Source organism: Gobio gobio (assembly GCF_949357685.1).
Source record: "Gobio gobio genome assembly, chromosome: 2".
Classification (NCBI taxonomy): domain Eukaryota; kingdom Metazoa; phylum Chordata; class Actinopteri; order Cypriniformes; family Gobionidae; genus Gobio; species Gobio gobio.
The window spans coordinates 66,058,853-66,071,352 of NC_137098.1; the positions used below are offsets into that span (position 1 = coordinate 66,058,853).

Genomic DNA, 12,500 nt, shown 5'->3' on the forward strand with positions numbered 1-12,500 from the left:
TGAATTTGTTAGTGTATTATTTTACAGATGTATTGTTATATAAATCACAAATGTGGGCCAAATTGTGCACAGCCCTACAAACAAGCACAGCAAACCTGGATGTGTTTTAATCGCTTTTTAAAAAAGAGAACTTGTAACTGGATCTCCTGAGCCGCCCCTGGTTCAGCCCCAGAGCGCCGCTCAGCGCAGGCCCGTGTCGGACAGCTAACTGTACAGGACCCGGCGGCCGCAGACCGCTGATAGGGCAGAGATTGCTGAAGGAAAGGCGACACCTCCCTGTTTCACAGCCACAGAGACTCGAGTTGTGTTTGCTGATCCACTCAACAAAGGTCTGGCAGGCTCATGAATAATGAACCTACAGCAGAACACACATCTCACACACTCTCATGACCTCGCTGTGTGTGTGTGTGTGTGTGTGTGTGTGTGCGCGCCTGCACTTTCACTGCTCTGATGAAGAAGCCCTGTGTCCCACTGCCACTCAAAACAAAGAAAGCAATACTTTCATTCAGCAAGGATGGAAAAGTGACAGTAAATGCATATTTAATTGTTACAAAAGATTCCTATTTCTTTAAACGCGGCTCTTATGAGTTCTGAAGGATCATGTGACATGAATGAAAATTCAGCTTTGATCACAGGAATAAATGACGTACATTCTACATTATATTCACAAAGAGAACCGTTATTTTCAATAGTAATAATATTTCACATTATTGCTGTTTTTACTGTATTTTTGATCATATAAATGCAGCCTTGGTGAACAGAAGAGACTTATTTTAAACATTTTGAACATTAGGACTGGAAATATGAACACCAGTGAACATAAAGTGAAACACACTCACCTAAAGGATTATTAGGAACACCTGTTCAATTTCTCATTAATGCAATTATCTAATCAACCAATCACATGGCAGTTGCTTCAATGCATTTAGGGGTGTGGTCCTGGTCAAGACAATCTCCTGAACTCCAAACTGAATGTCAGAATGGGAAAGAAAGGAGATTTAAGCAGTTTTGAGCGTGGCATGGTTGCATTTCATGTATTTCGTGTATGGGAGTATTTCACAATCTGCTCAGTTACTGGGATTTTCACGCAAAACCATTTCTAGGGTTTACAAAGAATGGTGTGAAAAGGGAAAAACATCCAGTATGCGGCAGTCCTGTGGGCCAAAATGCCTTGTTGATGCTAGAGGTCAGAGGAGAATGGGCCGACTGATTCAAGCTGATAGAAGAGCAACTTTGACTGAAACAACCACTCGTTACAACCGAGGTCTGCAGCAAAGCATTTGTGAAGCCACAACACGCACAACCTTGAGGCGGATGGGCTACAACAGCAGAAGACCCCACCGGGTACCACTCATCTCCACTACAAATAGGAAAAAGAGGCGACAATTTGCACGAGCTCACCAAAATTGGACAGTTGAAGACTGGAGAAATGTTGCCTGGTCTGATGAGTCTCGATTTCTGTTGAGACATTCAGATGGTAGAGTCAGAATTTGGCGTAAACAGAATGAGAACATGGATCCATCATGCCTTGTTAACACTGTGCAGGCTGGTGGTGGTGGTGTAATGGTGTGGGGGATGTTTTCTTGGCACACTTTAGGCCCCTTAGTGCCAATTGGGCATCGTTTAAATGCCACGGCCTACCTGAGCATTGTTTCTGACCATGTCCATCCCTTTATGAACACCATGTGCCCATCCTCTGATGGCTACTTCCAGCAGGATAATGCACCGTCACAAAGCTTCAATCATTTCAAATGGGTTTCTTGAACATGACAATGAGTTCACTGAACTAAAATGGCCTTTTTACTAAATAAAAGCATTAAATAAATAAGAAATATTACTGTTGTAATTACTGTATTACTATTACTGTAAATAATTATTTAAAATGATTTTTGTGTGATTTAATATGATTTACAACTGTTTTGCTTTGAAAAGCGAGAGATGTGGGAAAAACTCAAGTTCTAGAGACACATTTTATAAAAGTTGTACTTCTCTTAACTTGAGCGCGGAGTTTTTAGAACGCTTTTAGACGCTGCAAAAGATGCGAGACGCGAGCACAACGGTCAAACACGTTCATCTAGTGTGTGTTTAAGTAGCACAATGGAATGGAAAAATGCCTTTTCAGCGTCTAAATCCGCTTGTATAGTTATTCAACCAATCCGACTAAACATGCCAGGTGTGCACACTGGCTGAGTAAGGCGTGTGGAGGAGTGCGCGACTGAAGGAGGCCCAGGCGTGGGCGGCTCTACCTGGGGACGCGTCTCCGTCGAGCAGGTTGTCGTCCTCGGTGGTGTGGAAGTCCATGATGACGCCGGCCCCATCGAGCAGCTCCTCGTCGCTGCTGGCGCTGGTGATGCTGTTGTAGCTGTTCCTGCCGTAGCCTCTGTTGAACAACTGCTCAGACTCCATTTAGCAACACAACACCCTGAGAAGACACAAACACAGAGAGAGACAGAGTCAGGTGACGTGATTCAGCAGAGTCTCTGAGCTGCTCGCAGGCAAACACACACTCTCACCACTTCACCAGCCAGGACCACAACAAGTGACGCTCAAAAACACACTCGATCTATTTAATCATGCAAACATACAACTGGACATATTAATAGACAGACATAAAACTTTATTTAATGTACGTTTCAAAATGTAGTTAAAGGGGCTATATGCAACTTTTCCCCAAAATAAATGTAACAATAGCCTTTTTATTTGACCATTTATGACTCAAACATCTCCTGATGAGCAAACTGACACCTTGTCCGCTCACAGTGGGTGCACCTATAAGCCTGTATCCTATTTTTCCTATTTTCTGGCGGGTCGGATTTTCCCGCGCTGTCTGCGGATGTGACGTCACCACCGCTGCGAGAACGAGCAGAAAATGAGAGCAGTTCTGTTTTTTGGCCACAGGTGTCAGTCGCGAGTTTAAATTTCAGAAAAACGCATATAGCCCCTTTAAATAATAAAATATTAAAACAATAAATTAATGGGTTAAAATGTACATTTAAATGATTTATTATTTATTTTATTTAACAACATTTTAAAACATGACTTTTATTTTGTCCATTTAAACATTATATTATTTAAAATATATTACATACTGTATATATATATATATGTGTGTGTGCATTGAAATATCAATGCATTTCATTTATTTAACTTATTTAAATATTTTAATTTAAAACATTATTTATTTTAATTTGTCAATTTTAAACATATATAAAACATGTTTTAAACATTCAACATATAACTATTTTAAAAATATATTATATAGGCTACTATATAAACATGAATGAAACCATTTTAAACATGCATATTAAGTGATTTATTAATGATCATTTTAATGTTTGAATAATTATTAAATTGATAACTTATTTCTTCATTTTAATTAAGGATCATTCCTAATCCTCCATTAACAATTAATACTATTATTATCATTAAATGATAAATAAATATTACTATATGTGTCATGAAGGTTTGAGGAACAATAATACAAAAAATATTATTATAAATAAATATATTATTATAAATAAATAAACAAATAAACACACACACACACACACACACACACACACACACACACACACACACACACACACACACACACACACACACACACACACACACACATAAATACATGCCCATTCCATTATTATTAATAATGATACAATAAATAAATGAATGAATGTCATGAAGGTTTCAAAAATATTATTATAAATAAACACACACACACACACACACACACACACACACACACACACACACACACACACACACACACACACACACACATAAATACATGCCCATTCCATTATTATTAATAATGATACAATAAATAAATGAATGAATGTCATGAAGGTTTCAAAAATATTATTATAAATAAACACACACACACACACACACACACACACACACACACACACACACACACACACACACACACACACACACACACACACACACACACACACACACACACACACACACACACACACACACACACACACACACACACACACACACACACACACACACACACACACACACACACACACACACACACACAAATAAATGCCCATTCCATTATTTTTAATAATGATACTATAAATAAATGAATGAATGTCATGGAGGTTTCAAAAATATTATTATAAATAAGCACACTCACACACACTCATACACACACACACACACACACACACACACACACACACACACACACACACACACACACACACACACACACACACACACACACACACACACACACACACACACACACACACACACACACACACACACACACACACACACACACACACACACACACACACACACACACACACACACACACACACACACACACACACACAAATAAATGCCCATTCCATTATTTTTAATAATGATACTATAAATAAATGAATGAATGTCATGAAGGATTTTAAAAAATATTATTATAAATAAATAAATAAATGCTGGATTCTTATTAATAATGAACAGTAAATGAACCAAACACACATCCTCTAATGTCATGAGTGTGTTTGAGTCAGTGCTGCCCCCCACTGGCCAGAGTGCGGTGTGTTCACACACACACAGAGAGAGAGACTGAGCGGTGCAACCATCAGTGAACAGAACACAACACACTGACTGACAGCAGCAAGTGTGTGTGGGTGTGGGTGTGTGTGTGTGTGTGTGGTGTGTGTGTGTGTGTGTGTGTGTGTGTGTGTGTGTGTGTGTGTGTGTGTGTGTGTGTGTGTGTGTGTGTGTGTGTGTGTGCGCGCGCACTAGGCTTTTACTGCATTAACCCTTTGAGTCGGGAGCAATGTTTGCTGTTTAGCACGGCAGTCACTCAGTCCTGACAAAGTCACCATAGTACTTTTGTATGAAAGGAAATCGCTCTCAAAATGATATTAGATATGGCACAACACTAACATGCTGTCAAATACAGGACAAAAATAGACAACAAACTGATCCGACAGAGGAGGCTCGAGACTTACAGCTGGAGTCGGTGTGTTTGCTCCAGAGAAACTCTCCAGAAAGTCTCAGAACAGCCCAGTCCTCGTCATTAAGAGACGAAGGCGGGTTTTGCTTTGGAAATGCAGTGGAAACGGAAAAACCCCAAGGTCTCGAGACGCGTCTTTTACCCGTTAAATGTCTTTTAAACGTCTGCGCGAGACGCGAGTGCAACGGTCAAACGCGTCCGACTAGCGCGCGTTCACACAGAAAACAATGGAGAAAAACGCGTTCTGTGTGAACCGCTCTGAGCACCAAACGCGTCGCACTCAATCTCTCTCTCTCTCTCTCTCTCTCTCTCTCTCTCTCTCTATCTCTATCTCTATCTCTATCTCTATCTCTATCTCTATCTCTATCTCTATCTCTATCTCTATCTCTATCTCTATCTCTATCTCTATCTCTATCTCTATCTCTATCTATCTATCTATCTATCTATCTATCTATCTATCTATCTATCTATCTATCTATCTATCTATCTATCTCTATCTCTATCTCTATCTCTATCTCTATCTCTATCTCTATCTCTATCTCTATCTCTATCTCTATCTCTATCTCTATCTCTATCTCTATCTCTATCTCTATCTCTATCTCTATCTATCTCTATCTCTATCTATCTATCTCTATCTCTCTCTCTCTCTCTCTCTCTCTCTCTCTCGGTGCATGCTGGGAGTGTTTGGGGTGTGTGAGGGTTTCACGGGGAGTGCTCGAGTGCTTTTCGTATTTCAATTTTCTACTGCACATAATTCAAATGTATTAGAAGAGGAATATATATTTTTTGACTTAGTGTATTTTGAAAGTTTTGTGGCGGCATTGAGATGGCGTCTCACCCCGCGGCCGCGGAGGTGTTGGCGTCACCTGTGTCGCTCCGTCACGGCATCAGGTGTGTGCCCACACACGGCGTGACGGTGGAGGATGTGCTGCTGGTGGTTGGAGAAATTATCGGATTTGAAAACATTTCTTCGGCGTCGAGGATGAATAAGGCGGTAGTGGTGTTTGTAAAGGAGGAAGAAATGGCAAATCGGTTGATAAGTGATGGAATTGTGGTAGGTGGAGATTTTCTTACCATTTCACCGCTGGTAACGCCAACAACCCGTATAACCGTGTCTAACGTTCCCCCTTTCATTAATAATGATGAAATTGAAAGAGCGTTGGCGAGATATGGAAAGTTTGCAAGTGGGATTAGAACTATTCCACTGAGATGTAGAAACGAAGCTCTGAAGCACGTTATGTCGTTCAGGAGGCAAGTGTTTATGTTTTTGAATCAGCCAGAGCTGGATGTGTCGTTTAGAGTTGGCCACGAGGGAAAAATGTATGTGGTTTATGCTAATACTGGTAGCATGAAGTGCTTTGAGTGTGGGGATATTGGGCACAAGAGGATGGCGTGCCCACATAAGGCCCAGGATAGGCAGGAGGAGGAGAAGGCTGAACATAGTGCAGCTGTTGAGGTTGTTCAGGACAGGAGTTATGATGTCCAGATTAATACTGAAGAAACAAATGATGAGAGAATACCAACTCCAAATACAGAGGAAAGGAAGGTTGTTGATGCTGAATTGATTGACGGTAATGATCAGAATGATGATGTTGATGTAAATGAGTTCTCTACTGGACAAAATGATGTATCTAAAATGGGGAAAAGTAGTGTGACGACTGATGATGTCAACAAAGGAAAAGTAAATGTTGAAATGGCTCAAACTGATGTTTCTGAAGTAGCTAACAGTGTCGAAATGGTTTCTGATTCTGAAATGGGAGATGATGATAATTGCTCTGAAGTTTCAGATATTGGTTCTCAAATGATGGAGGACACGTATACATTGCAAGAAATAAATAGCTTTCTTGATGCAACTTTTGGAAAGACTATGGAAGTCAAAGATTTTTTCCCAGACATAGAGAAATTTATAGTGTCTGTTACGTTGTTACAAAGAAATGTTAGTTATGAGGTTCTTAGCAAGCAGAAACGATTTCGGTTAAGGAAGATTCTAACGAAGTTAAGAAAGGATAAGGCAAACGCTTCACAAAATGATTAGAACACACAGGGTGTCGACTATTCTTTGTCTTTTCACTCTTTTTCTGTCCTCTTTATTTTTTTCTCTTTTTATGGAGTTTTTGAGAGCAGGCTCCTTAAATATAAATGGGGGTAGGGATGGAAATAAGTTAGCAATGGTGTCAGAATTATTTAGAATTAAGAAGGTAGATATTGTTTTTTTACAAGAGACACATTCAAATACAGAAAATGAGTCGGAATGGGATAGATGGTGGGAAGGGAAATGTGTGCTGAGCCATGGGACAAATTTGAGCGCTGGTGTGGCCATTTTATTCTCAAAAAATATAAATGTAAATATTTTATTTGTGGAAGAAGTTGTAAAGGGAAGAGTTTTATTAATGCATATAGAATTTAAGGGAACTGTGTTTGTGCTTATAAATGTTTATGCACCAAATATTGGGCCTGAGCGGGTGGAGTGTTTTATGAAACTAAAAAATGCTGTTAAAGAAATTGAAGATCAGGTGTGTGTTATCATTGGAGGTGACTGGAACTGTACTGTTGATTTTATAATGGATAGGAATGGGGAAGAACCTCATAATGAGTCAAGTGTGGTATTATCAAAAATTATAAAAGAGTTTAATTTGATTGATATTTGGAGGAAAAGGAATATAGGAATTAGACAATATACATGGCTTAAAGCATCTGAGAACAGAGTTAGTGGGGCAAGACTAGACAGGTTTTATATTGATAAAACATGGAATAATAAGGTGATGAACGCTGTTATTTTACCTGTTGGGTTTTCAGATCACCACTTGGTTTTATTTGATTTAAACATGAAGACAATTATAAAGCCAAATTATTTTTGGCATTTTAATGTTAAATTATTACAAGATGCTTTATTTTGTGATAGTTTTAAAGTATTCTGGAATGAATGGAAAATACGGAAGGATTCTTTTGAAAACATGTGTCAGTGGTGGGATGTTGGCAAAGTAAACATAAGAATATTTTGTCAAAATTACAGTTCACATAATACATCACGGGTGAAGTTTGCAGTACAAAGTTTGGAGAAAGACATTCAGAGACTGGAAAGTAGGATGTGTAATAATGGATCTGGACAGAGTGAGCTTTTGAATAAGAAAAAGAAAGAACTTGGGTCGTTATTACAGGAGCAAGTGAAAGGAGCAATTGTAAGGGCAAGAATCTGCTCAATTAAAGACATGGACGCTCCTACATCTTTCTTTTTCAATCTTGAAAAGAAAAGCTCCCAACAAAGACACATATATCATCTTCAACGGCCTGATGGGACTATAACGTCAGACCCAGTGGAAATAAAGAAGCTGGCAGTTAACTTTTACAAAGAACTGTATGATGCTGGGAACTGTGACGCTGAGAGTGCTTCTGATTTGCTGAATGATTTACCTCAGGTGGAGGATGAGGGGAAAAAATCACTGGACAATCAAATAACTTTTCAGGAGATTACGGAAGCAATGAAACAGTTATCATGTGGACGTTCTCCGGGAATTGATGGACTGCCGGTTGAATTTTACCAAGCTTTTTGGAATATATTAGGAAAAGATCTGTATGAAGTACTTTCTCAATGCATCACAAGTGGAGCACTTCCTGTAAGCTGCCGAAGAGCTGTACTGTCTTTGCTTCCAAAAAAAGGAAATCTAGGTCTTCTAAAGAATTGGAGACCAGTTTCTCTTTTGTGTTCGGACTATAAAATATTGTCAAAGTGTTTAGCAAATAGGTTGAAGTGTTATTTACATGTATTGGTTCAAAATGACCAGACTTATTGCATTCCTAAAAGGTCAATCATGGATAACCTCTTTTTATTGAGGGATGTCATTGATTTTAACCAATTTAATCATTTGAACCTGGGTATTCTTTGTTTGGACCAAGAGAAAGCATTCGATCGGGTTGACCATGGTTATCTTCTTAAGGTCTTAAAACAATTTGGATTTGGAGATCATTTTATATCTTATATTAAGCTGTTATATTCGAATGTGTTTGTGATGGTTAAAGCTGGTGGAGGATTAAGTGCCCCAATACCGGTATCAAGGGGTATTAGGCAGGGCTGCCCTCTTTCTGGACAATTGTATAGTCTCGCTATTGAGCCATTGTTGTGTAGGATAAGGAGAGATCTGAATGGAATTTTACTTCCTGGTTTAAATAGCAGTAGTAGAGTGTCATTATCTGCATATGCGGATGATATCACAGTTTTTATTACGAGTCAGAATGATGTTGACATTTTAACAGAGAGTATTAGAAAATATGAGCGGGCATCCTCAGGAAAAATGAACTGGGGAAAAAGTGAAGGGCTGATTTTTGGTCAGTGGGGAGTGTTAGGACCTCCAAAATTACCGGGTGGTTTGCTGTGGGTAAGAGAAGGGTTAAAATTTTTAGGTGTTTTTTTAGGAAATACAGCATTTAAAGGTAAGAATTGGGAGGGAATGCTGGAGAAGGTGACTGCTCGATTGTCTAAATGGAAATGTCTATTACCACAAATGTCGTACAGAGGAAGAGTTCTGGTGGTAAACAACCTGGCTGCCTCTATCCTGTGGCACAGACTGATGGTACTGGAGCCACCTGAGGAGCTGATCTGCAGGATACAGAGGACTTTTGTGAACTTCTTCTGGAGTGGACAACACTGGATTCGCGCAGCAGCACTTTACCTTCCAGTTCATGAGGGGGGCCAAGGTCTGGTGGACGTGAGGAGCAGAATCTGTGCTTTTAGACTCCAAGCAGCACAGAGACTTCTCTACCATAAGGACTTGGTTTGGTCTCAGACTGCCAGGGGAAGTCTTCAAAAAACTGGGGGTCTTGGATTGGATAGACATCTATTTCTAATGAACCTGGAGAAGATAAGTATGTCTGAGCCTTCACATTTTTATCGGACAATGTTACAATCATGGAGAACTGTTTTTAAAGTTGACAGACAGGTTGATGAACCTGGGAACTGGGTTCTGGAGGAACCATTGTTTTTTAACCCAATGACTCAAACCAGACTTCTGTCTTCTGTGAGTGTGAGTGCATGCTTGCAGAGAAATGGAATTGTCAAGCTGGGACACCTCTTGAACAGAGATGGATGGAAATCACTGGAGGAACTTAAAGAAATCACTGGCTTAAGATCTTCACGTTTGACAGAAAAGTTGATGGAGGAGATTGTCAGTGCCTTACCTAGTAGTTACAGGGAGTACATTGGGAGAGGAACTTTGTTGGACATGACAAATGAACAGGAATTCCCAGGAATTAAAATCTCTCATCTCATAAAGACTGAACATGATGATGGTGTGGGGTCAATTCTATCTTTTAAAACCCCGCAGCTGGAATGTTTTGAGTCTGCATCGAAAAAAGCAATATACTACTCTACAGTCAAAGTTTTACACCAGGAAGCTCTTAAAGGACAAAAGGCCTCAAGGTGGCCAGGTTTGTTGAAGCCAGACTTCCTTGTGAGGGACAGGTGGAGAGCCCTGTATAAGCCTCCCATAGAGAAGCGCACTGCTGACCTACAGTGGAGGCTTATCCACGGGGCGATAGCTACGGACAGACATGTAGCGCACTTGAATCCAGCAGTGGGCGAACAGTGTAGGTTTTGTGGGATGGTAGAAGATTTGGAACATTTGTTTTTAAGATGTAGTAGGTTGAAAGGTCTTTTTAGTCTTCTTGATGGATGGTTTCAAGCATTTGATGAGAAATTCTCAGAAGAAGTGTTTATTGGGGGTGTGATATACAGGTTCTTAATCCGAAGGAAAGTGTGTTTGCTAAATTACTTGATTGGAACTGCAAAATTAGCCATTTGGAAGACGAGGAAGAATGAAGGGCTGAATCTTCTTAGTACTGATGCTGAATTAATGTTCAAGAATCTTGTAGCTGGAAGGTTAAATATAGAGTTTGTATATTATAATCTTATAAAAAATGAGGGGTGTTTTGAGGACATTTGGTGTTTTAAAAATGTTTTGTGTGCAATTGATGAGGGCCAGTTGTTTCTGAGTTTTTAATTTATTTATTTAATTTATTTATTTTTGATTAATGAGTACTTGATGATGTTGTGAATAATGTTTTTATTATGTAAACAATAAAGTCTTGTTAAACCTCTCTCTCTCTATCTCTATCTCTATCTCTATCTCTATCTCTATCTCTCTCTATCTATCTCTCTCTATCTCTCTCTATCTCTCTCTATCTCTCTCTATCTCTCTCTATCTCTCTCTATCTCTCTCTATCTCTCTCTATCTCTCTCTATCTCTCTCTATCTCTCTCTATCTCTCTCTATCTCTCTCTCTCTCTCTCTATCTCTCTCTATCTCTCTCTATCTCTCTCTATCTCTCTCTATCTCTCTCTATCTCTATCTCTATCTCTATCTCTATCTCTATCTCTATCTCTCTCGGCATGACTTGTACAGTATTACCAAAGCATTGGCCATGACATGAGCAATCAACAAAAAAATATTATATTATACATAAGCACAATTTTAAAAACCAATAAATCAGCAAATTAATAGCTACATTTTTATGAATAACAAGAAAATGACAATGTGAACAAAAATCACTAGCCACGCATTTCCATTACCCTTAAAATTATACAAATTGAAAACATGCACTGTAAAAAATGATTGTGATTTTAACTGTATTTTACTGTAAAAATGCTACGGTAAAAAACAGTTAATTGGCTAACAGAAAGTTTCCGTACTATTTCCGTACTAAATTTTACAGTAAAATACCGTCAAATTTACAGTTTTTGGAAGTGAAAAGGATCAAGTCATTGTGTAATTTACAGTGAAAACCCGTAAATTGACATTCCCAGAATTCCCTGCGTGACACTTCACATTTAATGTATTTTCATTGCAATAACTGTTTCTTCTTAGTTGTTTCTAATCAGCAGAGGTGGACAAAGTACACAACTCCATTACTCAAGTAAAAGTAAAAGTACTACTGGTCAAATATTACTCTGTTAAAAGTAAAAGTTGTAAAAAACTATTTTTACTTAAATAAAAGTACAGAAGTACTTGTTTATAAAAGTACTTAAGTATCAAAAGTAAATTTCCTTTTTTATGTCAATGCATTATTTTATTATCGTTGCATTGTTGTATGAATGCACGCTATAGCCATCACGGTGGTTTAAGCCAGTCAGTGATGCTCTATCCGACATGCTAGCATATGACTATCTTGAAATAATTTAAATACTTGTATAAAAGTTAGAAAGCTGCTGTCACTTTAAGGCAGAATGCACAAATCCTATACACTGATACACATCCGATATTCCCCCAACTGTTTACGTTCACTTATGACATAATCAACTTTGTTTACGTGAATACTTTCCAAAATGAAAATTGACATTTTGTGTGTATTGGTCTGGTTAAGTGCGAAAAAAACACAAAAGAAAGCTCTATTCAGTAAATACTCTGGCATCTCAGAGGCACAAAAAAACAGACTGAACTGAGCTCTTTCATCATCCATATGTCTATGCTTCTCTTTCTCCCTGACATTTACGTTTTTTTACATTTTATAAGACAGTCATCGAG

General features: G+C 38.7%; 1 protein-coding gene across 4 annotated transcripts in view; it reads right to left on the reverse strand.

Annotated features, from left to right (window-relative positions):
• The window catches only part of clcn3 (chloride channel 3), a 93,669-nt gene that overhangs the window by 66,888 nt on the left and 14,281 nt on the right, over nucleotides 1-12,500 (reverse strand). For all 4 annotated transcript variants that reach the window (XM_079811061.1, XM_079811060.1, XM_079811056.1 and 1 more), the window contains exon 2: nucleotides 2,247-2,422. In XM_079811061.1, coding sequence (XP_079667187.1) covers nucleotides 2,247-2,406 — 160 coding nt within the window. In that variant the 5' untranslated portion in view covers nucleotides 2,407-2,422. The remainder of the gene's footprint in view (nucleotides 1-2,246; nucleotides 2,423-12,500) is intronic.